This window comes from Oncorhynchus clarkii, chromosome 17 (assembly GCF_045791955.1).
Source record: "Oncorhynchus clarkii lewisi isolate Uvic-CL-2024 chromosome 17, UVic_Ocla_1.0, whole genome shotgun sequence".
Classification (NCBI taxonomy): Eukaryota; Metazoa; Chordata; class Actinopteri; order Salmoniformes; family Salmonidae; genus Oncorhynchus; species Oncorhynchus clarkii.
In genome coordinates this window covers 18,709,024-18,736,433 of record NC_092163.1, presented here as the reverse complement: position 1 = coordinate 18,736,433, position 27,410 = coordinate 18,709,024, and the positions used below count along the sequence as shown (strand labels likewise).

The 27,410-nt window shown below is 45.5% G+C and overlaps 1 protein-coding gene across 7 annotated transcripts in view; it reads left to right on the top strand.

The window, feature by feature from the left end:
• LOC139370449 (regulatory-associated protein of mTOR-like) overlaps positions 1–27,410 on the top strand; it is a 182,595-nt gene that overhangs the window by 113,707 nt on the left and 41,478 nt on the right. For all 7 annotated transcript variants that reach the window (XR_011627137.1, XM_071109926.1, XM_071109929.1 and 4 more), the window contains exons 9-17: positions 5,243–5,343; positions 8,530–8,674; positions 11,663–11,738; positions 16,044–16,145; positions 21,647–21,730; positions 22,169–22,279; positions 24,842–24,916; positions 25,197–25,262; positions 26,651–26,842. Coding sequence is in view for 6 of the 7 variants with exons in the window: in XM_071109926.1 (XP_070966027.1) it covers positions 5,243–5,343; positions 8,530–8,674; positions 11,663–11,738; positions 16,044–16,145; positions 21,647–21,730; positions 22,169–22,279; positions 24,842–24,916; positions 25,197–25,262; positions 26,651–26,842 (952 nt within the window). In the remaining variant the exon portion in view is untranslated. The remainder of the gene's footprint in view (positions 1–5,242; positions 5,344–8,529; positions 8,675–11,662; positions 11,739–16,043; positions 16,146–21,646; positions 21,731–22,168; positions 22,280–24,841; positions 24,917–25,196; positions 25,263–26,650; positions 26,843–27,410) is intronic.

Here is a 27,410-nt window from a genome sequence, read left to right as displayed (position 1 = left end):
GCTATTCTATAAAATAATTTATCCGTAATTAATATTACCTGATTGAGCTAATCATGTAAATGTAATTAACTAGAGAGTCGGGGCACCACAAAATAATATTTATAGAGCTGTTATCTTCCGAATAAACTCTTAAAGACCTAGTAATATTTTACATCAATAGCAGTCAATATTAATCTTCATCTTAATTCAGTCTCATCTGAAAGTTGTAAATTCTTGGTTATCTGCACAAACCCTGGCTAACAAGTTGAATCAGCAATACAAAATTGGGTTTAATTATTTATTTACTAAATACCTAACTAATCACATAGAATTACACATACACATAATTAAATCATAACTTCATTACAAATTACGTCATAAAGGAAAACGTCCCTAGCGGGCGGAACAGATATGACAGCTTGTTACACAAAAGAAAAGGGCTGGGTTTGAGTGAAATAGCGGGAAGACTGGGTAACAAAGGTAACAAATAGCTGTGCTATTGTAAATACAGTATCTGATGCGTTCTAAATTACCGCCCATTTGAAAAAGGAAAATGCAATAAATATTTACTCTGAGCTGCGCTTCGGTAGGTTGGTGGTAGATGGAAGCCCGTGTTGCCAAACCGAGTCCTTTGTCCTTTGAAGAATGTCTCTGGTGGTCAATTGGATACGTTGTAGTAACGTCGTTGTGTGATAGACGGGATCTGTCTGTTCCTTCCTAACCCTCGTTTGCAGCGGCTGTTGCTAACTCAACGGCTAGGAGGCATCACTTCTGTGGTGAATAAGAGTTCAAAGTTCATACGATTCGCAACCAAAGCTCACGCTGATGTTGGCTTCGTTCTGTAGTTATTATCTGAACCATTCTGACATCGGACCGTCGTCCTCACATCCTCGGAACCGGAGGTTATATTGTCGTCAAGGCTTTATACAGGAAGGGAGAGGAGGGCGTGTTTGAAATGTTTTATAGCCCATGTCCCTTCACACGGACGGGCCACTGATTAAGCAGAGCCTTATGAAAACCCAAATCTCACATTTTCGAAGCTAAACTCACATTTCATACCATCACTTTTGCTTCATATGCACCTGCTGCAGTATCACCTCAGAGTTGAACACCATCCAACCCAGTGTAATCAGTTTGCGGTAGCCAGCCCAGTGTAATCAATTTGAAAATGTCCGCCCCATACCGATCAGACCAAAAGGACTCCACGTCATGCTCTTTCCGCCGTACGCCCCGCGGACGTACAAGAGTTCAATAAATGCTTAGAGTTCATCCAAAGACATGTCCCACCTACTTTTTCCTTTTCTATGCACATGAGCAACAGTACCATCTCTGATGTGCTTCAACATCTGCATGTCACACAAACTCCTCCCTCTTTTCTACTCAAACCGTGCCGTCCCTCCCAGACTCCTGCCTCGCCGTGCCGTCCCTCCCAGACTCCTGCCTCGCCGTGCCGTCCCTCCCAGACTCCTGCCTCGCCGTGCCGTCCCTCCCAGACTCCTGCCTCGCCGTGCCGTCCCTCCCAGACTCCTGCCTCGCCGTGCCGTCCCTCCCAGACTCCTGCCTCGCCGTGCCGTCCCTCCCAGACTCCTGCCTCGCCGTGCCGTCCCTCCCAGACTCCTGCCTCGCCGTGCCGTCCCTCCCAGACTCCTGCCTCGCCGTGCCGTCCCTCCCAGACTCCTGCCTCGCCGTGCCGTCCCTCCCAGACTCCTGCCTCGCCGTGCCGTCCCTCCCAGACTCCTGCCTCGCCGTGCCGTCCCTCCCAGACTCCTGCCTCGCCGTGCCGTCCCTCCCAGACTCCTGCCTCGCCGTGCCGTCCCTCCCAGACTCCTGCCTCGCCGTGCCGTCCCTCCCAGACTCCTGCCTCGCCGTGCCGTCCCTCCCAGACTCCTGCCTCGCCGTGCCGTCCCTCCCAGACTCCTGCCTCGCCGTGCCGTCCCTCCCAGACTCCTGCCTCGCCGTGCCGTCCCTCCCAGACTCCTGCCTCGCCGTGCCGTCCCTCCCAGACTCCTGCCTCGCCGTGCCGTCCCTCCCAGACTCCTGCCTCGCCGTGCCGTCCCTCCCAGACTCCTGCCTCGCCGTGCCGTCCCTCCCAGACTCCTGCCTCGCCGTGCCGTCCCTCCCAGACTCCTGCCTCGCCGTGCCGTCCCTCCCAGACTCCTGCCTCGCCGTGCCGTCCCTCCCAGACTCCTGCCTCGCCGTGCCGTCCCTCCCAGACTCCTGCCTCGCCGTGCCGTCCCTCCCAGACTCCTGCCTCGCCGTGCCTCCCCTCCCAAACTCCTGCCTCGCCGTGCCTCCCCTCCCAAACTCCTGCCTCGCCGTCCCTCCCACACTCCTGCCTCGCCGTCCCTCCCACACTCCTGCCTCGCCGTGCCGTCCCTCCCAGACTCCTGCCTCGCGTCTGTTGGCTCTGAGTTTTTTCTGTGGCGAAGCTCAGGCATCAGAGGCGGAAGTCAACATCTAAATCAGATGAAGACTCTTCATCAGCAATGTTGAGTTCAAGCTCAATATATGATCCTCCATCCAACTCGAACTCATCTAAATTCTGCAGCATTTGCAATACTGTTAGTGTGTCCGTTCTTTTGGTTTGTCTTGCCATTTTGAACTACACACTGTATGTTGTACTCTGTGTCTAATTTGACTGTCACAGAGGGGAAATTATATACCATTTCCAGCCTCTCATAATAAAATAGACTGCCCACAATTCTTCATCAAAATTACAATATAGTTCTAAATTGAATGATGTCTGTGAGTATAACAGAACTCATATGGCAGGCAAGAAGAACCTGAGAAGAAATCCAAACAGGAAGTGAGAAATCTGAGGTTGGTATATTTTCAAACCATTCCCCATTGAAATCCCATCTAGGGCTTCCACTAGATGTCAACCGTCTATAGAAATTTGAATGAGGCTTCTACTGTGTTGTGGGACTGAATAAGAGGGGAATGAATCAGACTACTGGCAGAGAGCCAGTTCCAGGTCATGCGCATAACGCATGATATCTTCCTGCGTTCTGTTCCTCCTTAAGACACAAAGGAATTTTATTGAATTTATTGAAGATTTATGATAAAAACATCCTAATGATTGATTCTGTACTTAGTTTGAAATGTTTCTTTGACCTGTAATATAACTTTTTGGATATTGTGTCCGAAAAAATGGTCGACCAGCACCAGCGTTTGGATAGGTGTACCAAACGCACTAAAAAAAAGTAGCTAATTGGACATAAATAACGGATATTATCGAACAAATCAAGTATTTATTGTGGACCTGGGATTCCTGGGAGTGCATTCTGATGAAGATCATCAAAGGTAAGGGAATATTTAGCTTGTAATTTATGGTTTATGTTGACTCCAACATGGCGGCTAATTTGACTATTGTTCTGAGCGCCATCTCAGATTATTGCATGGTTTGCTTTTTCCATAAAGTTTTTTTTAAATCTGACACAGCGGTTGCATTAAGGAGAGGTATTTCTATAATTCCATGTGTATAACTTGTATTATCATCTCCCTTTATGATGAGTATTTCTGTTGAATTGATGTGGCTATGCAAAATCACTGGATGTTTTTGGAACTAGTGAATGTAATGCGCCAATGTAAACTCAGATTTTTTAAAAATATAAATATGAACTTTATCAAAGAAAACATACATGTATTGTGTAACATGAAGTCCTATGAGTGTCCTCTGATGAAGATCATCAAAGGTTAGTGATTCATTTTATCTCTTTGTGCTTTCTGCGACTCCTCTCTTTGGCTGAAAAAAATGGTGGTTTAGTGGTGACCTAACATAATCGTTTGTGGTGATTTCGCTGAAAAGCATATTTGAAATCGGACACTGTGGTGGGATTAACAACAAGACTACCTTTAAAACTGTATAAGATACATGTATGTTTGAGGAATTTTAATTGAGATTTGTTGTTTTGAATTTGGCGCCCTGCACTTTCACTGGCTGTTGTCATATCATCCCGTTAACGGGATTGCAGCCCAAAGAGGTTTTAAGTCACATGCACCATTATCAGTTTATATTGCCCATTCATCCATTGATGACAGAATAGCATATTTTAATTGTATTATGTTACTCGTTTTTACGTAGTAGGCATAGCAATGCTGCCACGTAAGTGGTAAGCAGGGATGTTCTTGGAAAAAGTGACATTTGGAAATGGAGCTGCACCTCTTGAATTATGAGAGTTATTTGACAAAGGTAAGTGTAATAGAAACTGCAGAATATGCTCTTTCTGATACTATTTACAAATGTAAATGTTTTACTTGCATGTGACTCTGAAGGAGGATATGATAAAGTGATGCTCCTTTCCCTTTTAAGCCTTGAAACAATTGAGACATGGATTGTGTATGTGTGCCATTCAGAGGGTGAATGGGCAAGACAAAAGATTTCAGTGCCTTTGAATGGGGTATGGTTGTAGGTGCCAGGTGCACCGTTTGTCAAGAACTGCATCGCTGCTGGGTTTTTCACACTCAATAGTTTCCTGTGTGTATCAAGAATGGTCCACCACCAAGGACATCCAGCCAACTTGACAAAACTGTGGGAAGCATTGGAGTCAACATGGGCCGGCATCCCTGTGGAACGCTTTCGGCGCCTTTTAGAGTCCATTCCCTGACATATTGAGGCTGTTCTGAAGGCAAAGGGGGGTGCAACGCAATATTAGGAAGGTGTTCTTAATGTTTGTGCGCTCAGTGTATTCTTTATGGAATATACAGGTAACTGCCAAAATAATGGAAATGCTTGAGTAAATGAGGGATGCAAAGTATATTCAAAACAGGTGCTTCCACACAGGTTTGGTTCCTGACTTAAAATGCTGGGCAGGCCATTATATTGGTTACCATGGCTACGCCTGCATAGGATGACAATGCCCCCTTCATCAGGGCACGAGTGTTTACTGAATGGTTTGATGAGCATGAAAGCGATGTATGATGCCATGGCAGTTTGTCACAATCTCAACCCAGTTTAACACTTATGGGAGATTCTTGAGCGGTGCCTGAGACAGCATTTTCCACCACCATCAACAAAACACCAAATTCATTTTCTTGGGGAAGAATCGTGTTGCATCCGTATATATAAATAGAACACGGCTTTATATCTATGGTCGCATTCCTCCAACAGAGTTCCAGAGACTTGTAGAATCTATACCAAGGTGCATTGAAGCTGTTCTGACTCATGGTGGCCCAACGCCATTAAGACATTACGTTGGGGTTTCCTTTATTTTGACAGTTACCGGTATGTTAATGTTACTGACAAACCTATGGTGTTGTGTAGGATACCTGGGAGACTGAATGACAGACGCACCCCACTGGGAGAGCTCAACTGGATCTTCACTGCTATCACTGACACTATCGCCTGGAACGTGCTGCCCAGAGGTACACACACACACACACACACACACACACACACACGAGCTTGGGAGCATATATGCATGCGCACACACTCATACCCCTGTGTCTACCTGGGCTGGCCAGACAAGTAGAAAGTCACTCACTCACACACAAACACTCATGTGAGTCGTGATGTGAGAGGAGAACAGTGGTAATGGGCTGATAAGCCCCAGAAACCATACAGCACTGCCATTCATTAATCAGCCTCCATCACAGTGAATCTCTTTCATGAAGGCACGGCACACCTAATCCAACCTCACCACACACCTCACTCTCACAAACTACGCTCACACAGACATACTCACACACAAAAGCACGTGAACACGCACACTCCAATCACGCCACAATCAAAACACTTATGCACAGACAGACTCAATCCCTCTCTCTCTCACACACACACACCAATTATTATCATTAGTTGGGGATAAACACTGGAGAAACCTGGCCCCATTAAACTAAATGAGATAATGCATGAATTAATAATACGAGTTGAAAATGTCACTACCGCCCCCTGCCTTGATCTATCTGGCGCTGCTACTGCACTCTGCCTGTCTGTCCACATTCAATACACACACACTACATACACACAATAGATACATACACACATACAGTGCATTCAATGCACAATACATGCACACCTACAGGGCATTCGGTAAGCATTGATCCCTTGACTTTTCCTCATTTTGTTACGTTACAGCCTTCTTCTCATCAATCTACACAATATACCCCATAATGACAAAATGAAAACAGGTTTTTAGAAATTGTTGCTAGTGTATTAAAAATTAAAAACATGCCTTATTTACATAAGTGAGTCTCATATGAGTCTTGAAATTGAGCCCAGGTGCATCCTGTTTCCATTGATCATCCTTGATATTTCTACAAATTGATTGGATTCCACCTGTAGTAAATTCAATTGATTCGACATGATTTGGAAAGGCACACACCTGTGTATATATAATGTGCCACATATGATAGTGCATGTTAGAGCAAAACCAAGCCATGAGTTCGAAGGAATTGTCCGTAGAGGTCCGAGACAAGATTGTGTCGATGCACAGATCTGGGGAAGGGTACCAGAAAATGTCTGCAGCATTGAAGGTCCCCAAGAACACTGTGGCCTCATCATTCTTAATCTTACGGAGGTGGTCCCTGCACAGGAACAGCTCAGCGGAAATTTCAGAGCGCCACCTATAGTACTCGAGTACAGTACTCGATAAATCTCAAACTTTCATAAAAATACACATGCAAGGTACTGAATTAAAGCTACACTCGTTGTGAATCTAGCCACCAAGTCAGATTTGTAAAATGCTTTTCGGCGAAAGCATGAGAAGCTATTATCTGATAGCATGCACCCCCCCAAAATACCAGCACGACACGTAAACAACAGATTTTGCGGTAGCCGGCGCTACCCCAAAACGCAGAAATAAAATATAAAACATTCATTACCTTGGACGAGCTTCTTTGTTGGCACTCCTATATGTCCCATAAACATCACAATTGGGTCTTTTTCCCGATTAAATCCGTCATTGTATACCCAAAATGTCATTTGCTGAAGGCCAGTCTGATGCTGCAAAAAGCCCATTTACAAGACGCACCATCACTTTTTAAAATTACTAAAGTCGCCTATTAACTTTTACAAATCACTTCAAACGACTTTTCTAAACCAACTTTAGGTATTAATAAACGTTAATGATGTATCAAATTGATCACGGGGCGATCTGTATTCAATAGCAGCAAGTCTGGAAATCATCGTCCATTTTTTCAGTTTCACAACACACTGTGGTGCGCCTCAAGAAAGGAGGGGTCTATTCGTGTTGTAACCAAGGATAAATGAGTCAGAAATTGACAGCAATGGCGACATCGTGTGGAAGCTGTAGGCGTCTCATTTATTTTAGGTCGCCTTAAACAATACATTGAATGGCGGACGAATATTTTTTTTGTGTTTTTGGTAAACAGTTTTACCAGGGATTTTTACTCCTAAACACGTTCTGTTATAGCCACAGACCCGATTTAACCAGTTTTAGAGACTTCAGAGTGTTTTCTATACACACATACTTATCATATGCATATACTATATTCCTGGCATGAGTAGCAGGACTTTGAAATGTTGCGCGATTTTTTTACAAAAAGCTGCGAAAATTCGCATCATCCATAACAGGTTAAATGAAAGAAGTTTGGAACCACCAAGACTCTTCCTAGAGAGAGAAGGGCCTATGTCAGGGAGGTGACCAAGAACTCGATGGTCACTCTGACAGAGCTCCAGAGTTCCTCTGTGGAGATGGGAGAACCTTCCAGAAAGACAACTATCTCTGCAGCACTCCACCAGTCAGGCCGTTATGGTAGAGTGGCCAGACGGAAGCCACTCCACAGTAAAAGGCACATGACAGCCTGCTTGGAGTTTGCCAAAAGGCACCTAAAAGACTCTGAGCCATGAGAACCAAGATTGGACTCTTTGGCCTGAATGCCAAGCGTCACGTCTGGAGGAAACCTGGCACCATCATGCTGATGGGATATTTTTCAGTGGCAGGGTCTGGGAGACTAGTCAGGATTGAGGGAAAGATGAATGGAGCAAAGTATAGCGAGATACTAGATGAAAACCAGCTCCAGAACGCTCAGGACCTCAGACTGGGGTGAAAGTTCACCTTCCAACAGGACAATGACCCTAAGCACACAGCCAAGACAACGCAGGAGTGGCTTTGGGTCAAGTCTCTGAATGTCCTTGAGTGGCCCAGCCAGAGCCCGGACTTGAACCCTGTGCGGCAACTTTCCCCATCCAACCTGACAGAGCTTGAGAGGATCTGCGGAGAAGAATGGGAGAAACTCCCCAAATACAGGTGTGCCAAGCTTTTAGCATTTTACTGAAGAAGACTCGAGACTAATCGCTGCCAAAAATGATTAAACAAAGTACTGAGTAAAGGGTCTGAATACTTATGTAAATATTAAAAATGTATTTGTAATAAATTTGATAAATTATAAAATCATGTTTTTGCTCTGTTATTGTGGGCAGATTGATGAGGGAGAAAAATCAATAGAATCTCTCTCTTTCTTTGATGCTGTCTTATTTTCCATCAATCATGCTCCCTTGCCCCTATCGCTTTCTTTCTTTCCATTCTGTCATGTCCGTTCTTCTCTTCCTTTTTTCTCTCTCCTCTTACTCATCCTCCCTCTCTCTAGATCTGTTCCAGAAGCTCTTTCGTCAGGACCTGTTGGTGGCCAGTTTATTCCGCAACTTCCTGTTGGCCGAGAGGATAATGAGGTCATACAACTGCACCCCTGTCAGCAGTCCGCGCCTGCCACCTACATACATGCACGCCATGTGGTAAGACACACACACACACACACACACACACTCTCTCTGTTGGCCTTTTCTATTAAATCTTATCTGTCTGTCCATTCATTAGATTCATGCTGAAAACTGTCTGCAAAATCCTTTTGTGTGTTTTTCCACCTTCAGTTGCTAAAAGCATTAGTTGGGGGAGAGTGTTTTTGCTGAAAGCCTCTTGAGTGAGCGATCGCCTGTTTTCCTCTCTTATTGCCTCCATTATCTCTTCTTAAGAAGACATTAAATAGCACTGAATAATCTGGGGTGCACTTTCCCTTTGTTACTACACCCCATCACAGCTCTAAAGAGATGCTTGAGCCAGCAAGAAAGGAAGCACAGAGCGAGAGAGAGAATGTGGACAGAGGTCAAAGGACAAGCTGGATAGCAGTAAAGAAGGAAGGAAGAGAGTGGAGGAGAGAGACTGATAGGAAGTGTTGAGGTAGTTAGATAGCAGTAAAGAAGAGAGAGACTGATAGGAAGTGTTGAGGTAGCTAGATAGCAGTAAAGAAGGAAGAGAGTCTGATAGGAAGTGTTGAGGTAGCTGGATAGCAGTAAAGAAGGAAGGAAGAGAATGGAGGAGAGAGACTGATAGGACGTGTTGAGGTAGCTAGATAGCAGTAAAGAAGGAAGGGAGAGAGTGGAGGAGAGAGACTGATAGGAAGTGTTGAGGTAGCTAGATAGCAGTAAAGAAGAGAGACTGATAGGAAGTGTTGAGGTAGCTAGATAGCAGTAAAGAAGAGAGACTGATAGGAAGTGTTGAGGTAGCTAGATAGCAGTAAAGAAGGAAGAGAGTCTGATAGGACGTGTTGAGGTAGCTGGATAGCAGTAAAGAAGGAAGGAAGAGAATGGAGGAGAGAGACTGATAGGACGTGTTGAGGTAGCTGGGTAGCAGTAAAGAAGGAAGGGAGAGAGACTGATAGGACGTGTTGAGGTAGCTAGATAACAGTAAAGAAGGAAGGAAGAGAGTGGAGGAGAGAGACTGATAGGAAGTGTTGAGGTAGCTAGATAGCAGTAAAGAAGAGAGACTGATAGGAAGTGTTGAGGTAGCTGGGTAGCAGTAAAGAAGGAAGGGAGAGACTTATAGGACGTGTTGAGGTAGCTAGATAACAGTAAAGAAGGAAGGAAGAGAGTGGAGGAGAGAGACTGATAGGAAGTGTTGAGGTAGCTAGATAGCAGTAAAGAAGAGAGACTGATAGGAAGTGTTGAGGTAGCTAGATAGCAGTAAAGAAGAGAGAGACTAATATAAAGTGTGTAGGAGACATAGAAAATAAGAAAAATGTGTAAGTGTGGAGGTGGAGAGAAATAGTGAGGGTTTGGGGAAATATTTTGATTGATGATGGTGGCCATACACAACCAGCAAGTGTTATTAAAATGCTCTTGTTGTCTTTATTAGTGGGTCATTATTAGGATATAAATTGGCTGGGGACAGGTGTGCACGAACAAGTGTGATGGGGATGTATGACGCTATGGCTGCACCAAGCTCTGCTGCAGGTAGAAGCTATAGCAGTGTCAGCAACTAGAAACAAATTCCTCATACACACTTAAAGGTCCCAAGGTCCCGAACTGTCATTCTGAATCCCATGTAAAATAGCCTTTTGAGTGACTAAAATATCACCCATAATATTTGTTTTGGATAGAAATGCTCAAAATGTGTGGAAAAAGTATGTTTATCTCAGGAAGTTTGAAAAGACAGGCTTTGTGGACGGGAGTTTATTATTCATGAGCTCACCTTGACTGACAGCTCTTTGAAACGCCTATGTCAAGCAACTTGGATGCGGTAAAATCATCTCAAGCTAATTTAGTGATCCACAATGCAGCTCAAACAACATTGAAGTTGCATCAATGATGTCAATGTTTTATACATCCTTTCTTTGGCATCGCTCTTGTGATGCGGTTCACAGCAGCAATGACAGATGTGTTGACTTGACAACTGCGTCAGAGTTCTGAACGACGGCTCGGGGATTCGAACCAGTGACCTTTGGGTTACTTGCCCAACGCTCTTAACCGCTAAGCTACATGCAGCCATCACATACCCCTCACTCCTATCAAATCCCAATCACGTTTCATGTCACTTTTCACTCACTTCCCAAACTGATACTAACAACAAGAGATACATGTTTTTTTTGTTGTCGCCAAACAAATGTTTGTCTGCTTGTTTCGACTGATTCCAGATGTTTCATATATTTGATATATTCATGCACTGGGATTAGAGATATTTATACCTGATATGAATATTGAATGCACACTGTGTTATGTGAATGATATGATGATTTGTATTCTACATAGATTATAACTAGTATCTAGGATCCTTTGACTAGGGAAATGTCTTTCTCCCTAGAGAATTGTATTCTAGTCATTTATCTTGGATTCCTCTATTACCTGGATGGAATAGGCAAAGGCAGTGTTCTTAGTTGCGTTCAATGACTGGAACCAATCTGTAAAGTTGCGTATTGTTGCATTCGTCAACCAAATGCCCAATTCCTGCATGCACTTTCTAACCAGAGGACAAACCCCTTAGCTGCAGACCCCAAGAGCTGCCTCAGAGCAAATAGGGAGGAAGGGGAGTTGGTGGATATGGGAAGAGCGGGGGGAAGAGGGGTTGGTGGATATGGGAAGAGCGAGGGGAAGGGGGGTTGGTGGATATGGGAAGTGCAGGGGAAAGAGGGGAAGGGGGGTTGGTGGATATGGGAAGTGCAGGGGAAAGAGGGGAAGGGGGGTTGGTGGATAGGGGAAGAGCAGGGGGAAGGGGGGTTGGTGGATAGGGGAAGAGCAGGGGGAAGGGGGGTTGGTGTGCAAGTGCAGCAGTAAAGGGGGTTTGATGTGTGGAATGTAACAGTGTGAATTAAACATGATGACCAGGTAGAACAGAGTTTGGGATGGATCAAAGCCTCAATGCTGCCCTCTCTAGGACTGTCTGTGTGTGTGTGTTGGACATTTGGGTTGTTGATGCCTGTGTGTGTGTGTGTGTGCACCGTTCCTCTACAGGCAGGCATGGGATCTGGCTGTGGACATCTGTCTCTCTCAGCTGCCTACCATCATTGAGGAGGGCACCGCCTTCAGGGTGAGTGTGTGTTTTTTCCATTTATCAGTACCTTTGGGACTTAGTCATGGCGTGTGTATGTCTATGTCAGGGGTCTCAAACTCATTTTGCCTTGTGTCCAAATTCTGTCTTCACCAAGGTCCTGCGGGGCCACACTGCCAAAGGCTTTTTTCCCTTCATTTGATTAGCCCTCAGGCGTTAAGATATATTGCCCTGTATGCTGTGGATACAGTTTCTGTGTGTTTGACACCTCACTGAGAAATAACCTCACTAGCTGACTGTCACTTCAGGTTGACTAGTCTGACGTGTTCAGTTCTTTCACTTTCATTGTATTGACCCTGGTAACTTTGACCCTGGCACTTCTATGAGTTAAAATACTATTTTATTTCCACTGAGTCAATAGCAGTGATAGTAGCTGTGGTCAGTGTGTCACTCCATCCTGTTAAACCAGTCTGGGACTTCTTGTCCGGTCAGTGTATCACTCCATCCTGTTAAACCAGTCTGGGACTACTTGTCCGGTCAGTGTATCACTCCATCCTGTTAAACCAGTCTGGGACTACTTGTCCGGTCAGTGTATCACTCCATCCTGTTAAACCAGTCTGGGACTACTTGTCCAGTCAGTGCATCACTCCATCCTGTTAAACCAGTCTGGGACTTCTTGTCCAGTCAGCGTATCACTCCATCCTGTTAAACCAGTCTGGGACTAATTGTCCGGTCAGTGCATCACTCCATCCTGTTAAACCAGTCTGGGACTTCTTGTCCGGTCAGTGTATCACTCCATCCTGTTAAACCAGTCTGGGACTATTTGTCCAGTCAGTGCATCACTCCATCCTGTTAAACCAGTCTGGGGCTACTTGTCCAGTCAGTGCAACTCAATCATTCATTATAAGATATTTTCAACACACTCACTTGAAAGTTTCCCACTGTGATAGTCAGTGCTAAACCATCATCTTTGGGGTCAGTTTGGGTGGTATGAATGGTGTAGTACAGTACATGCTGCCCTGCCATATACCACCGCCTCTGTGCTTTTCTACAAAAATATAGAGATTGAGATGGTCATTAATGATGCATTGTTGCAGCTCCCTGTAGAAATAGTCGGTCTGTCCAGACGAGCTACAAAAGTTTAGCATCCCGTTATGGTGTAATAATCCACCGCGATTGTAATATTGAATTCCCAATCTCTCTGGAGGAAAACCCTGGGCCAGGCAGGGTTAGAAAAGCTGATTGTGACATCATCAGATTATTACCAGGGGTTGTGTAAGGGCTCCTTAAGCAGTCTACTGTCATCTTCTGAACTCTCCATCTCTCTTTTCCTCACTCTATCTATGCCGTCTTTACTTGAACCTCCCTCGATCTATTTTCCACTCTCCCTCGAACTCTTACTTCAGGGGTGTCAAACGTACGGCCCATGGCAAGAAAATCTAACGTGCAGCCCTCCCGACCCCGGTGAAGACCAAATGCAGCCCGCAGGCTAAATTGGCTATGAAATTCATTTCAGGCACCATATCTCGCAGAGAGCAATGCACTGCCATTGCAAAAGTTTGTATGCAAAAAGTTGAATGAATCTCTACAGAGCGTGACTCCCTCCTTCCGAATCCTATCAGTTCTCCACCTGGCCTGTTGAGGTGTGCCTCTTCTCTACCACTTCTGAGAGAACATCCCTCTTCCCTCTCTCTCTCTCTCTCTCCATTCTCTTCCCTCTCTTCCTTCAACCCTGCATGCTAAATGGAACTATAATTGACCCACCTGGGTCCTCTACAAATGTTCCCCCCTCTCTCTGCCTTTTGAGAGATAAGAGACTCGTTCTCTCTCTCGCGCGATAATATCTAGTAATATCATCAACCATGTGTAGTTAACTAGTGGTTATGATTGATTGTTTTTTTATAAGTTAAGTTTAATGCTAGCTAGCAACTTACCTTGGCTTACTGCATTCTCGTAACAGGCGTGCAACGAGAGAGAGGCAGGTCTTTATTGCGTTGGACTAGTTAACTGTAAGGTTGCAAGATTGGATTCCCCGAGCTGACAAGGTGAAAATTTGTCTTTCTGCCCCTGAACAAGGCAGTTAACCCACCGTTCCTAGGCCGTCATTGAAAATAAGAATGTGTTCTTAACTGACTTGCCCAGTAAAATAAAGGTATAAAAAATATATATTTAAAAAATCTGCAAATCGGCGCCCAAAAATACAGATTTCCGGTGGTTATGAAAACTTGAAATCGTCCCTAATTAATCGGCCATTCCGATTAATCGGTCAACCTCTAGTGTGTGTGTGCGCGTGTTCGTTCCTCGTGTTTGAGCGTGTGAGTGTTGAGAGAGCATCGCGTGGTGCTTTGATTATTCACAAATTCACTTCCTCAACCAGTGGTAATATTTCCCTTTACTCTCAGCAGCGGGAGAGTCTCTGTTGTAATTCCCTCTGCTATATTAATGGGACGACGATGATGAAACTGCTCATGGCGCAGTTAATAGCGGCAGACACATCGTCATGACAGCCCTTCTCTATGTGGGGCTGAAGGGAAGCAGGGAAGAGAGGGGTGGTACATTATGAAGTGACACATGTTCTCACACACTACTGCAGCTGGTCGTCAAGGCTACAATAGAGGCTTCCTTATGTAAGGGTGTTATGTAATAGACAGATCGGTGTAAGAATTGACTCTGTTCAGTTGGGGGGGGGGGGGGGGGGTGTGTGTGTGTGTGTGTGTGTGTGTGTGTGTGTGACAGTGTGACAGAGAGAGGTGTGCTGCATTAGTTTCATGATTACTGTGTGTTGCAGATTGTATGAAGATTAGTATCTGCGTGTTGCGTTGTAGACGTGCTGAGTTGCCGTGCACATGATTATATAACTTACACACACACAACCTAAATAAATAAAACATTGTTACCAAGCTCGTTCTACAATGAGATGTATGGTATTGTGTGTACAGTTCATTATCGATGCATTAAGCCTAATTTGTGTGTGTTAGATAATGGTGTTCTAGATCAAACTATTAAATGGATAATGCTATTGTTGAGTTGCTATTGTTGAGAGGTTACAGCTGTGTTTGTATGCAGGTCAAGATACACTGCATGACCAAAAGTATGTGGACACTTGCTCGTCGAACATCTCATTTCAAAATCATGGGCATTAATATGAAGTTGGTCTCCCCTTTGCAGCTATAACAGCATCCTCTCTTCTGGGAAGGTTTTCCACTAGATGTGGGAACGTTGCTGTGGGCACTTGCTTCCATTCAGCCACAAGAGTATTAGTTAGGTTAGGAAATTAGGCCTTGCTCGCAGTCGCAGTTCCAATTCACCCCAAAGGTGTTTGATGGGGTTAAAGTCAGGGCTCTGTGAAGGCCATTCAAGTTCTTCCACACTGATCTCGAAAAACCATTTCTGTATGGACCTTGCTTTGTGCACAGGGGCATTGTCATGCTGAAACAGGAAAGGTCCTTCCTTGCCACAAAGTTGGACGCAGTTGGAAGCACAGAAGCAATTGGAAGCACAGAATCGTCTAGAATGTAATTGTATGCTGTAGCTTTAAGATATCCTTTCGCTGGAACTAAGGGGCCTAGACCAAACCATGAAAAACAGCCCCAGACCATTATTCCTCCTTCACCAAACTTTACAGTTGGCACTATGCATCAGGGGAGGTCAAATTCTCTTGGCATCCGCCAAACCCAGATTTTTCCATTGGCTTGCCAGATGGTGAAGCGTAATTCATCACTCCAGAGAATGTTTCCAGAGTCCAATGGCGGCGAGCTTTACACCACTCCAGCCGACGCTTGGCATTGCGCATTGTGATCTTGTGTGCGGCTGATCGGCCATGAAAACCCATTTCATGAAGCTCCCGACGAACAGTTCTTGTGCTGACGTTGCTTCCAGAGTCAGTTTGGAGCTCGGTAGTGAGTGTTGCAACCAGGGACAGCTTGTGTGGCCTACCACTTTGCGGCTGAGCTGTTGCACCTAGACTTTTCCACTTCACAATAAAAGTACTTACAGTTGATCTGGCCAGCTCTAGCAGGGCAGAAATTCGACGAACTAACTTGTTGGAAAGGTGGCATCCTATGACGGTGCCACATTGAAAGTCACTGAGCTCTTCAGTAAGTCCATTCTACTGCCACTGTTTGTCTACGGAGATTGCATGGCTGTGTGCTCGATTTTATATCCCTATCAGTAATGGGTGTGGCTGAAATAGCCGAATCCACTCATTTGAAGGGGTGTTCACATACTTTTGTATATATAGTGTATGTACTCTGTGAGTGAGCTCAGTATCAATGTACTGTATGTTTTTAGATGTATATTCATCATAGATGTATTTAAACGATTGTATTTGTTTCATCCCAATAGCACAGTCCGTTCTTTGCAGAGCAGCTGACAGCGTTCCAGGTGTGGCTGACCATGGGAGTGGAGAACAGGAACCCCCCCGAACAGCTCCCCATCGTACTGCAGGTGCACAAACACACACACTCACACACCTGCATAAAATATCTACCCTACCCGAAAAATATCTTTCAGTTTTCGGAGTCTTTCCCTTTAAATCGCCATAGCAACATCCCCTTTCAACGTTGATTGACTGGGTTTCGAGGAATAGAAAGTCACGGATCTGGATATGAAAATAACAAGGGTATCGAGTTGAGTTTGATTGGTCCGAAGTGTGGAAACGCCTCCTAATCTTACCACTTCCCAACGCCGAAATATGGAAGATATAAACTAGCAACGATTCCAACAAACTAATATTCTTATTTAATCAGTAAGCATATTAAGGTTATAATATTGTAGAGAACATTCTGAATCATTGTATGTGATTCGTAATGACATGGACTAAAGATAACTAAATTTCGACTAGGGCTGTCAAACGAATAAAATGAATTGCAATTAATCACATTAAATTCTGTAGTTAATCGCGATTAATCGCAAGTGTTGTATTTGCTCAAATGTGGTGCTAAATAAAGATTTTTCAATTTTAAAACAAAAGCTGTGTATTGAGTTGTAGGCGTGTAGGGACTGAAACACAAAAAAATATTCTTAATGGCATATTCAACATAAACAAGTTAAGCAGTAAAAAATTCCTTTAACTTACTAATGCTCCCAGTAGGCGCCACACACACACACACACACACACACAGTTAAAGCTTTAGCCATTCAAAATTATTGTTCTCCCAATTAATGATTGGCTATAAGAAAAAATAACTTGCTCTATGGATACGAAGAAAAAACAGCATAAACCTGTCCCACAATGCCATGAATTCCACAGAACATAAACCTGTGACCATACACTTCAGTCATCCTCCTATTTCCTTTCACTGAGCCAGTTGCTAAGAGACAAACAAGCCTGTTGACATTTTGAGATGATAAAGCTACTCTTCTTCTGTACGATATGCCCAGAGAGTGAAAACAACCTCTCACGAGGGACTGATGTGGCAGGCGTTGCCAGGGACCTTCGCACAGTGCAGGCCAACTGGTGTGCCCCTGCATGCTGTGACCACCACTGTCGTGGACAGTCCTCCATGCTGATGCTGGGCTCTGCTTTGTAACGCTCCACACATTTTTCAATGGATGACTCCTCTTCATCAGACTCAGAAGAACTCAGCAAGAGGGCAGCTTTCTTTGGTGGCTCTGACTGTGTTGCTTCATCAGGTTGCTGTGCAGGCCTCTCTTTTTTTTCAGCAAGCTGACCAAAGCCCACACCTCACCCCTCTCAGGTCTGGGAAAGCACTTCAGGTCCTTAAACCTTGGGTTAGTGCTGTGGCCATGTGAGGTTGGCGTTTTCCTTGCGTTTCTCCAGGTCTGTTGTGAGTGTCAGCTTGAATCTTACCACGTAGTCAGGGTCGTCATTGGAGCTCTCCATCACCCAGAGGAGGTGGCACAAGACAGGCTACACCACTGAGCAGGAAATGTACTTCTCTCCTACCGGACAGTCAGTCATGTACCTGCAGTAGAAGATAACACAATCACTTCAGTCAATTATGAGAGACTTGTTATACACAGACATATTCCCTCATTCACACAGACACATACTCTCTATCACGCTTTCTCTCGCTCGCTCTCACTCACACAGTCACAATTTACACTCTCACACACACACACACACAGATTACCACTACAGGGCTCCAGTAGTGGTTGTTGACTTCTGTGGACACGCTTCCCCATTTCCAGAGTGGAATTCCATCATGTTGTGACATCTTGTGCGAGTGACTCCTTTTGCCCATTTAAGCGTCCATTTAAAGTATTTCTAGATATTATAAGACACAGATAACCAGAGCAACATACAGCAGGAAGTTCCAATATGATCAGAAAACTACAGACGGTAGGAAAGCTGAATATGATTTAATGAAATGTATTCGTCATCTCAGGAATCCTACTTGAAAACATCACAGAGGAGTCAATAGACATGAAGTCATAAAATTACACAAACTGTGTAGGACATCACTAAATACTTCATAATAGGGGTCTAACGGTACACGTATAGGTTTTCAAACGGTTCGGTATGAGAACCTTGGTTCCGTCCGCACTGTGAACCTGAATGGATACATACAAATAAAATAATTATGTTTTTAAACTACTCCTTGAGTAAATTTGATCTGACAAAACATTCAGGCTATTCCGTTAAAACAACTAGAGGCTATGCCCACATTGTAATCAACATTCTAATAGGCGCATTTCAACCTGTCCTGTTGTGAGGCGCAGCCGGGAACTAGCTCTGTACGATGGCGAGTGGTGGGGTCGATATTCCAGGAGGATACTCCATCGTTTCAACCTGTCCTGTTGTGAGGCGCAGCCGGGAACTAGCTCTGTACGATGGCGAGTGGTGGGGTCGATATTCCAGGAGGATACTCCATCGTTTCAACCTGTCCTGTTGTGAAGCGCAGCCGGGAACTAGCTCTGTACGATGGCGAGTGGTGGGGTCGATATTCCAGGAGGATACTCCATCGTTTCAACCTGTCCTGTTGTGAGGCGCAGCCGGGAACTAGCTCTGTACGATGGCGAGTGGTGGGGTCGATATTCCAGGAGGATACTCCATCGTTTCAACCTGTCCTGTTGTGAGGCGCAGCCGGGAACTAGCTCTGTACGATGGCGAGTGGTGGGGTCGATATTCCAGGAGGATACTCCATCGTTTCAACCTGTCCTGTTGTGAGGCGCAGCCGGGAACTAGCTCTGTACGATGGCGAGTGGTGGGGTCGATATTCCAGGAGGATACTCCATCGTTTCAACCTGTCCTGTTGTGAGGCGCAGCCGGGAACTAGCTCTGTACGATGGCGAGTGGTGGGGTCGATATTCCAGGAGGATACTCCATCGTTTCAACCTGTCCTGTTGTGAGGCGCAGCCGGGAACTAGCTCTGTACGATGGCGAGTGGTGGGGTCGATATTCCAGGAGGATACTCCATCGTTTCAACCTGTCCTGTTGTGAGGCGCAGCCGGGAACTAGCTCTGTACGATGGCGAGTGGTGGGGTCGATATTCCAGGAGGATACTCCATCGTTTCAACCTGTCCTGTTGTGAGGCGCAGCCGGGAACTAGCTCTGTACGATGGCGAGTGGTGGGGTCGATATTCCAGGAGGATACTCCATCGTTTCAACCTGTCCTGTTGTGAGGCGCAGCCCGGAACTAGCTCTGTACGATGGCGAGTGGTGGGGTCGATATTCCAGGAGGATACTCCATCGTTTCAACCTGTCCTGTTGTGAGGCGCAGCCGGGAACTAGCTCTGTACGATGGCGAGTGGTGGGGTCGATATTCCAGGAGGATACTCCATCGTTTCAATCTGTTTGGGAACATTTAGTTTCCCCCAGTAATTACCCTATATGTATTAAGCCACCGCTGCTAAATCGTGGCCACTACACAAAAAAATATATAATTATAATAACATTTCAAATGTTTAAAGTGACGTGGCAGTTACCCTTTAAATGTCAAGCAGTTGCATGCTCTCTGTAAGCCTGGCTCAGTTAAATCATGGCCTGCTCTCTAACTGCACAAATAATGCATTTATCTGCCTTGCTAGCTCCTCCAGCCCCCCCCCCCCCCCCCCCCCCCCCCCCCCACACACACACTCTCTCGCTCTCTGGTTCTCGCTGCTCTTTCTCGCCTTCCCTCACTCTCTCCCTAAGCCCCTTTACGTCAGGCTGTGTTTTCTTGAAAGTGGCACTTCACAGCAGCAGTGGCCCCATGTGTTGTTGTGCTGGCCTAGCCCCTATGCTGTCCGGCTCCATTCTGTACTCAGCGTGATCATTTCCCCCTGACTCAGCAGAGCTGAGAGCTGCAGCTTTCCCTCACACGTCCACTGGGGAAAGAAAGGCAAATAAAAACCAGGAGGCTGTCTGGGAGAACCATCGGAGGGAAAGTGTGGAGGGGTTTTCTTTTGATGGGTGGGAGCGGAGCGGGTGTGATTTTGTGTGGGTGTGCGCATGTAGAGTGTTGTACACACCCACGTAAGAACAGACAATCTTACGTTGATCTCTAATATATAAAGCTATGACATTGCATTCTCCGAGATATAGCGGGTGATTGTGTGTGAACTATTGATGAGGAGCTTTGGGAAAATGGGTAAAAGAGAGGGGTCAGAAAGAGAATGTCGTCATAGTAACATACTTCCCATTACAACAAAAGGATTGGGAAAGGTGACTGTCATTAAATTGTGATGTCCTACGACTGCTAGCTCAGAAGGGTTGGAGTTCTAGGGGAGACACATTCTCACAAAGCCCATTCAATCATTACGACAGTCTAGTGAATCAGTGGGTGGCTGCAGATTGAACATCTGTACTGGTTGACTCACTCCCCGATGACTTGTAACGCGTGTTACTGATGATCACCCACATGCTATGAGAGAGTAACATGCTCTTTGGTTTTCCTGTCATTTGAACTGGTCTTGGTCTGTTTGCTTTAGTCGTGTGTGTGTGTGTGTGTGTGTGTGTGTGTGTGTGTGTGTGTGTGTGTGTGTGTGCGCGCGCATGTGCCCACTGATTCTGATTTGTCACTGTCACTTGTCTCAGCAGTTGGGACAAGATTGATGAGCGACTTTGCTATTCTGTGTGTGTCATTAGTGGCTGCTTATATAATCCCATCGTTCAGAAGTATACTTTTTCATCCATCCTCTTCCAACCGCTCTTCAATCGCTGAATATTCCTCCTCTTGTATAACATACAGACCACAAATTCCCAGGCTCTCCTTTCTCACGTTCCCCTGAAGGGTTGAGGGGTAGCCCTGGCACGGTCCAACCCCGGTCTCCTCCTGCGTTCGCTCACAGCTGCTGGGTTGAGGTCACACTGCTCTAATAATACACAAAACTATGCTAGAAATAGCAGTGTGTATGGGTTGATCGGGGGGGGGGGGACGCGTGTGGAATCCGCTCCCCCCCGTGCGCGCATGTCCTCGCGCCCACGGCACACGGTCGCATGGGGACACGCCAACGTCCGGACCTGGTGGTGCCAAAAACACGCACAATCTGTTAACATTACACCCCACCCACATGCACACAAATGCAATGTCATATACCGCAGGGAACCAGTGGAGGCTAGTGGGAGGAGCTATAGGAGGACGGGCTCATTGTAATGGCTGGAATGGAATGGAGTCGAGCGGTTTCTAGATGTTTGATACCGTTCCATTGATTCCATTCCAGCCATTACAATGCGCCCGTCCTCCTATAGCTCCTCCCACCAGCCTCCACTGATGGGAACACACCCATGCACATGTATTCATATTCACCTCATTACTCTTATGCTAATATGGTATGTACACCTGAAGCAGCCAAAACACACACACACACACACACACACACACACACACACAGACACACACACACACACACACAGAGAGACAAACAACTGCCAGTGCCAGCATATTGGTGAGTGGTGTGAGCCACCTGTTCCACCTCTCCCGCTCTCATTTTGCTCACGATGCCACTAAACACGTTGAACACACCACGGTATTGACCTCGGCCCCCTCCCTGGTCTCCTTCAGGTCCTCTTGAGTCAGGTTCACAGGCTGAGAGCGCTGGACCTGCTCGGCCGCTTCCTGGACCTGGGTCCCTGGGCCGTCAGTCTGGTGAGAAACTATGCAGCATTCTGGTCTACCAATACACAAACACATGGCCAAAACACAAGTTTAGCTAGCACAGATAGCTGATTATTGTAGATATACAAGCTCTCATCTACTGTCAGGTCTGAAACAATCTATATCAACTAGTAGACACTACAAATAAGAACTCATGTAAAATATACTGTCTGTAAAATGTATATAGTACTGTATGTATGAGCTGGAAGTAGAAGCTAAAGTGTTGTCATCCATTAGTTTACTCCATTTAGGGAAGGTGTATTTGGTATATTTATTTTAAAATAAATATACACAGATTTAGGGCCTTAGGGGCCTCTTAATCTTCTCATTATTATAGAGGTGTTGCTAGAAAGACACAATAGTTAAAGCCAGTTCTGATTTCTTTAGGTTGGAACTTTAAAGTGAATAATATCCCATGTGTGTTTTCAGGCCCTCTCAGTAGGGATCTTCCCCTACGTGTTGAAGCTGCTACAGAGCTCTGCGCGGGAGCTCCGACCCCTGCTGGTCTTCATCTGGGCTAAGATCCTGGCTGTGGACAGCGTGAGTACTAAGGCACACACATACACACTAGCACACTACAGTTGATGTCGGAAGTTTACACACACTTAGGTTGGAGTCATTAAACTCGTTTTTCAACCACAAATTTCTTGTTAACAAACTATAGTTTTGGCAAACTATAGTTTGCATAACACAAGTAATTTTACAGACAGTGAATTATTAGTGAAATAATCTATCACAATTTGTGGGTCAGAAGTTAACTTAGTGTATGTAGACTGTGCCTTTAAACAGCTTGGAAAATTCCAGAAAATGATTGCTTTAGAAGCTTCTGATAGGCTAATTGACATAGTTTGAGTCAATTGGTTTACTAGTGGATGTATTTCAAGGCCTACCTTCAAACTCAGTACCTCTTTGCTTGACATCATGGGAAATTTTTAAGAAATCAGCCAAGACCCCAGCAAAAAAATTGTAGGCCTCCACAAGTCTGGTTCATCTTTGGGATCAATTTCCAAACACCATGGGACCACGCAGCCGTCATACCGCTCGGGAAGGAGACGCATTCTGTCTCCTAGAGAAGACCGTACTTTGGTGCGAAAAGTGCAAATCAATCCCAGAACAGCAGCAAAGGACTTTGTGAAGAAGTTGGAGGAAACTGGTACAAAAGTATCCTATATATCGATATAGCCTGAAAGGCCGCTCAGCAAGGAAGAAGCCACTGCTCCAAACCGCCATAAAAAAAAACAGACTACGGTTTGCAACTGCACATGGGGACAAAGATTGTATTTTTTGGAGAAATGTCCTCTGCTCTGATTAAACAAAATAGAACTGTTTGGCCATAATGACCATCGTTATGTTTGGAGGAAAAAGGGGAGGCTTGCAAGCCAAAGAACACCATCCCAACTGTGAAGCACAGGCATGGCAGCATCATGTTGTGGGGGTGTTTTGCTGCAAGAGGGACTGGTGCACTTCACAAAATAGATGGCATCATGAGGGAGGAAGGTATGTGGATATATTGAAGCAACATCTCAAGACATCAGTCAGGAAGTCACAAATGGGTCTTCCAAATGGACAATGACCCCAAGCATACTTCCAAAGTTGTGTCAAAATGGCTTAAGGACAACAAATTCAAGGTATTGGAGTGGCCATCACAAAGCCCTGATCTTAGTCAGTGTACACATTCAGTGTACACATTACAATAACCAAACCATACCAGACTTCTACCGTCATAGCAAGCTACATTTTAATTGTTGCACTTTATTTTAAACCAATTTCACTCTCCCTACAGAATAGTTGATATGTGTCTATATAGGGACAGTCAAGTCATATCCGTCACATGGAGCAGCTCTGTGTAGCTGTACAGAGAAATGATTGCCATGAAGTCAATAACAGTCCCAGATAAAAGCAGAAAATGAACCCATTCAGTCAGTTAATGTCAGTCGATCAGTTTAACGTCAGTTGACTTTAATGTAGAGGAATCATCAGGAGATTGAGTTGTGAGAAGCGGCTGCCTACATACAGGCTTGAAATCGTTGGCCACTTTAATAAATGGAACACTAGTCACTTTAATAATGCCACTTTAATAATGTTTACATATCTTGCATTACTCATCTATGTATATACTGTATTCTATTCTACTGTGTCTTGGTCTATGCCGCTCTATTGCTTGTCCAAATATTTATATATTCTTAATTCCATTCTTTTACTTAGATGTGTGTGTATTAGGTAGTCGTTGTGAAATTGTTAAATATTATATGTTAGATATTGCTGCACTGTCGGAACTAGAAGCACAAGCATTTCTCTACACTCGCATTAACATCTGCTGACCATGTGTGTGTAACCAATAAGATTTGATTTGTGCTACTTATTTTACTGATTCCTCACCCAACTTAAGTATTTAGCTAGATATTGGATATCAATAATGGGTAATGTTCGTCGAGGCCATAAGTACCCTGGTAGGGTTCAGTGTGCACTATAAACATGGCTATCTGTAACACAAAGAACATTGTCCTTTTGGCACGTTTTAGCTGTTGAATAAAATGGCGGCCCTAAAACTCACTTACACAAAGCATATTGCCTTTTTTTTACTTACATGGTAGAACTTACCGTATAACCCTAAGGTAGTAGGACAGTCTGTATTATTCTAGTGATCCTTTAGCATCCAGACACCCGAGAGTAGTCATCAGTGTTTGTCAATGGTGAAGAATAATCAAAGGACTTTGAGATGAAAGGACAGGAAGAGAAGTCATTTTTCCCCCCTCTGTCAAATTAGTAGTGTGACTCAGGTATTGAGTTGCGTTATTCAATAATGTCTAGGCTATGTCTTTAACCTTGGTTATAAATATTATGTTGAGTAGTTGCATATTTGTCGCTCTGCAACATATGACACTTTTCCTCAAGGAGCACAATAAAGTAATCTACTTAAATAGAAGAAATATATTATTTAGGCTGAGTTGATTCTACTGTAAGGATGGCAGGAGACTGTTGTCAGTGAAGTGTCTGAGTCGTGTTTTGTTCATCACTCGTGTAATAACAGCAGATTAATGACAAGGTGACTAGACTGACGTACTGGATTGTTTTTCTCTCTCGCTCTCTCTCTCTCTCTAGTCATGTCAGGCAGACCTGGTAAAGGACAACGGACACAAGTACTTCCTGTCTGTCCTGGCCGACCCCTACATGCCTGTGAGTATCACCTAATCAGAGCATGAGATAACCGAAAGCGCCACAAGGCACCCGTGGGTTACCCTTAACCATATATCTAGAATCAGATTGCCCTTCCCTCCGATCGTAACTTTTTCCATTCTAGCTGAGAATATATCTGACCCTGCATCAGTGGTTAGTGTTGACTTCTACCTACTCAAACATGTGTGCTATGATCCATAGCTCCCAGTAATGAATGAGGTGTTGGTGAACGGAGTTGATACATGGCAGTTGACTGTGTTTCTTGTGTTTCCTGTTTCAGGCTGAGCACCGCACCATGGCTGTCTTTATCCTGGCTGTGATTGTCAACAGCTACACCACAGGCCAGGTGTGTGTGTGTGTGTGTGTGTGTGTGTGTGTGTGTGTGTGTGTGTGTGTGTGTCTTGTGAGAGAAAGGGGACACCGGAGAGATGTTAGGGGAGAATTATTCGATGAAGAAATCACTTTAAAGGTGACGCTATTATCAAGCAAGCCCCACATTGATTAAAACACTTCAACAGACACAATTCTTAATTCTCCCCAACTCTCAGTAGATAGCCAGTCATATTTTTTTTTAAATCTCCCATTCTGCTCTCTCTCTCCTGACAACACTTTATCATGTATACTCCTCTATTCCCAGAAAACGATCCAGACCTCTTCACGCGGTTTTTGGTGTTTATTGAGTCTATCATAGATCCACATAGCCTTACAAACCCCCCCCTCTCTCTTTCTGCCGGTCCCTGTGTCTCGATCCCGGTGCTCTGTTGGGTCGCTCTCGCCTTCGCGCTCTCTATCGTGTCGCTCTCGCCTGCGCGCTCTCTGTCGGGTCGCTCTCGCCTGCGCACTCTCTGTCGGGTCGCTCTCGCCTGCGCGCTCTCTGTCGGGTCGCTCTCGCCCTCGGGCTCTCTGTCGGGTCGCTCTCGCCTGCGCACTCTCTGTCGGGTCGCTCTCGCCTGCGCACTCTCTGTCGGGTCGCTCTCGCCTGCGCGCTCTCTGTCGGGTCGCTCTCGCCCTCGGGCTCTCTCGGTCTTTCTATCTATTAATCTTGCTCTTCATATTTTTTGCACACTCCTCTCTCTCTCCCCCTCCCTCCTCTCTCTCTGTTTACTTAATATTCTCTGTCTCCCATTGGCTCTGTGTTAATAATAGATGAGCTCCAACATTACAGAGACGTGCCGCTCGTTCAAAGTTCTCGCCGCCTTGTATTTATACCTCTCTGCCTTCCTTTTAACTAGCACTTCATCATTCCTTCCTTTTGTTGGATTGGTTGGAACACGTGGCCTAAACTTCAGGGGTTAGGAGTGATGGTACTCCTACTGGTAGGGTTCAGCTCCGGTGTGATCAAGTTACAACATGTACACTGAATCCCTGTACTGCTCTAGTTGTCTGATGGAGGGTGGTTTGATACTGCCACAAGGCAGAGAGTCTGCCAAAATAGGTATAGGCTTTCAAATGGTGGCTTTTCATAGCCACAGGAACCAATACAGCCCCACATAAAAGGTGACGAACCCTTAACAGTCAAGTATTGGACGTCGACCCTTCAGGTTCACAGTGGGAGGCAGAGGTTAGATCCCTGTTGGGTTTGCCCATAGACTTCCAGATGGGAAGCTCAGCCTAAAGCCAAGTCATAAAGGCCTTGGACGTGCGTGTGTGAATTACTGACATGGCCCCTCTAACACTCTCTCTCCTCCCTGCCTGCCTTCCAACTCCTTTCTCATCCTCCTCAACCCCCCCCAGGAGGCCTGTCTGCAGGGGAACCTGATAGCCATCTGCCTGGAGCAGCTCTCTGACCCTCATCCCCTGCTCCGTCAGTGGGTGGCCATCTGCCTGGGACGCATCTGGCAGAACTTTGACTCGGCCCGCTGGTGTGGTGTCAGGGACAGTGCCCACGAGAAGCTCTACAGCCTGCTGTCCGACCCCATACCTGAGGTGAGAGGGAAGGAATACACACCTCACAGACACCTTTGTGACGTACACACACACACTTTTCAGACGTGTACACACACCTTTCAGACGTGTACACACACACCTTTCAGACGTGTGCGCACACCTTTCAGACGTGCGCACACACCTTTCAGACGTGCGCACACACCTTTCAGACGTGCGCACACACCTTTCAGACGTGCGCACACACACCTTTCAGACGTGCACACACACACCTTTCAGACGTGCACACACACACCTTTCAGACGTGCACACACACACCTTTCAGACGTGTACACACACACACCTTTCAGACGTGTACACACACACACCTTTCAGACGTGTACACACACACACCTTTCAGACGTGTACACACACACCTTTCAGACGTGTACACACACACCTTTCAGACGTGTACACACACACCTTTCAGACGTGTACACACACACCTTTCAGACGTGTGCACACACACCTTTCAGACGTGTGCACACACACCTTTCAGACGTGTGTGTGCACACACACCTTTCAGACGTGTGTGTGTACACACACACCTTTCAGACGTGTACGCACACAC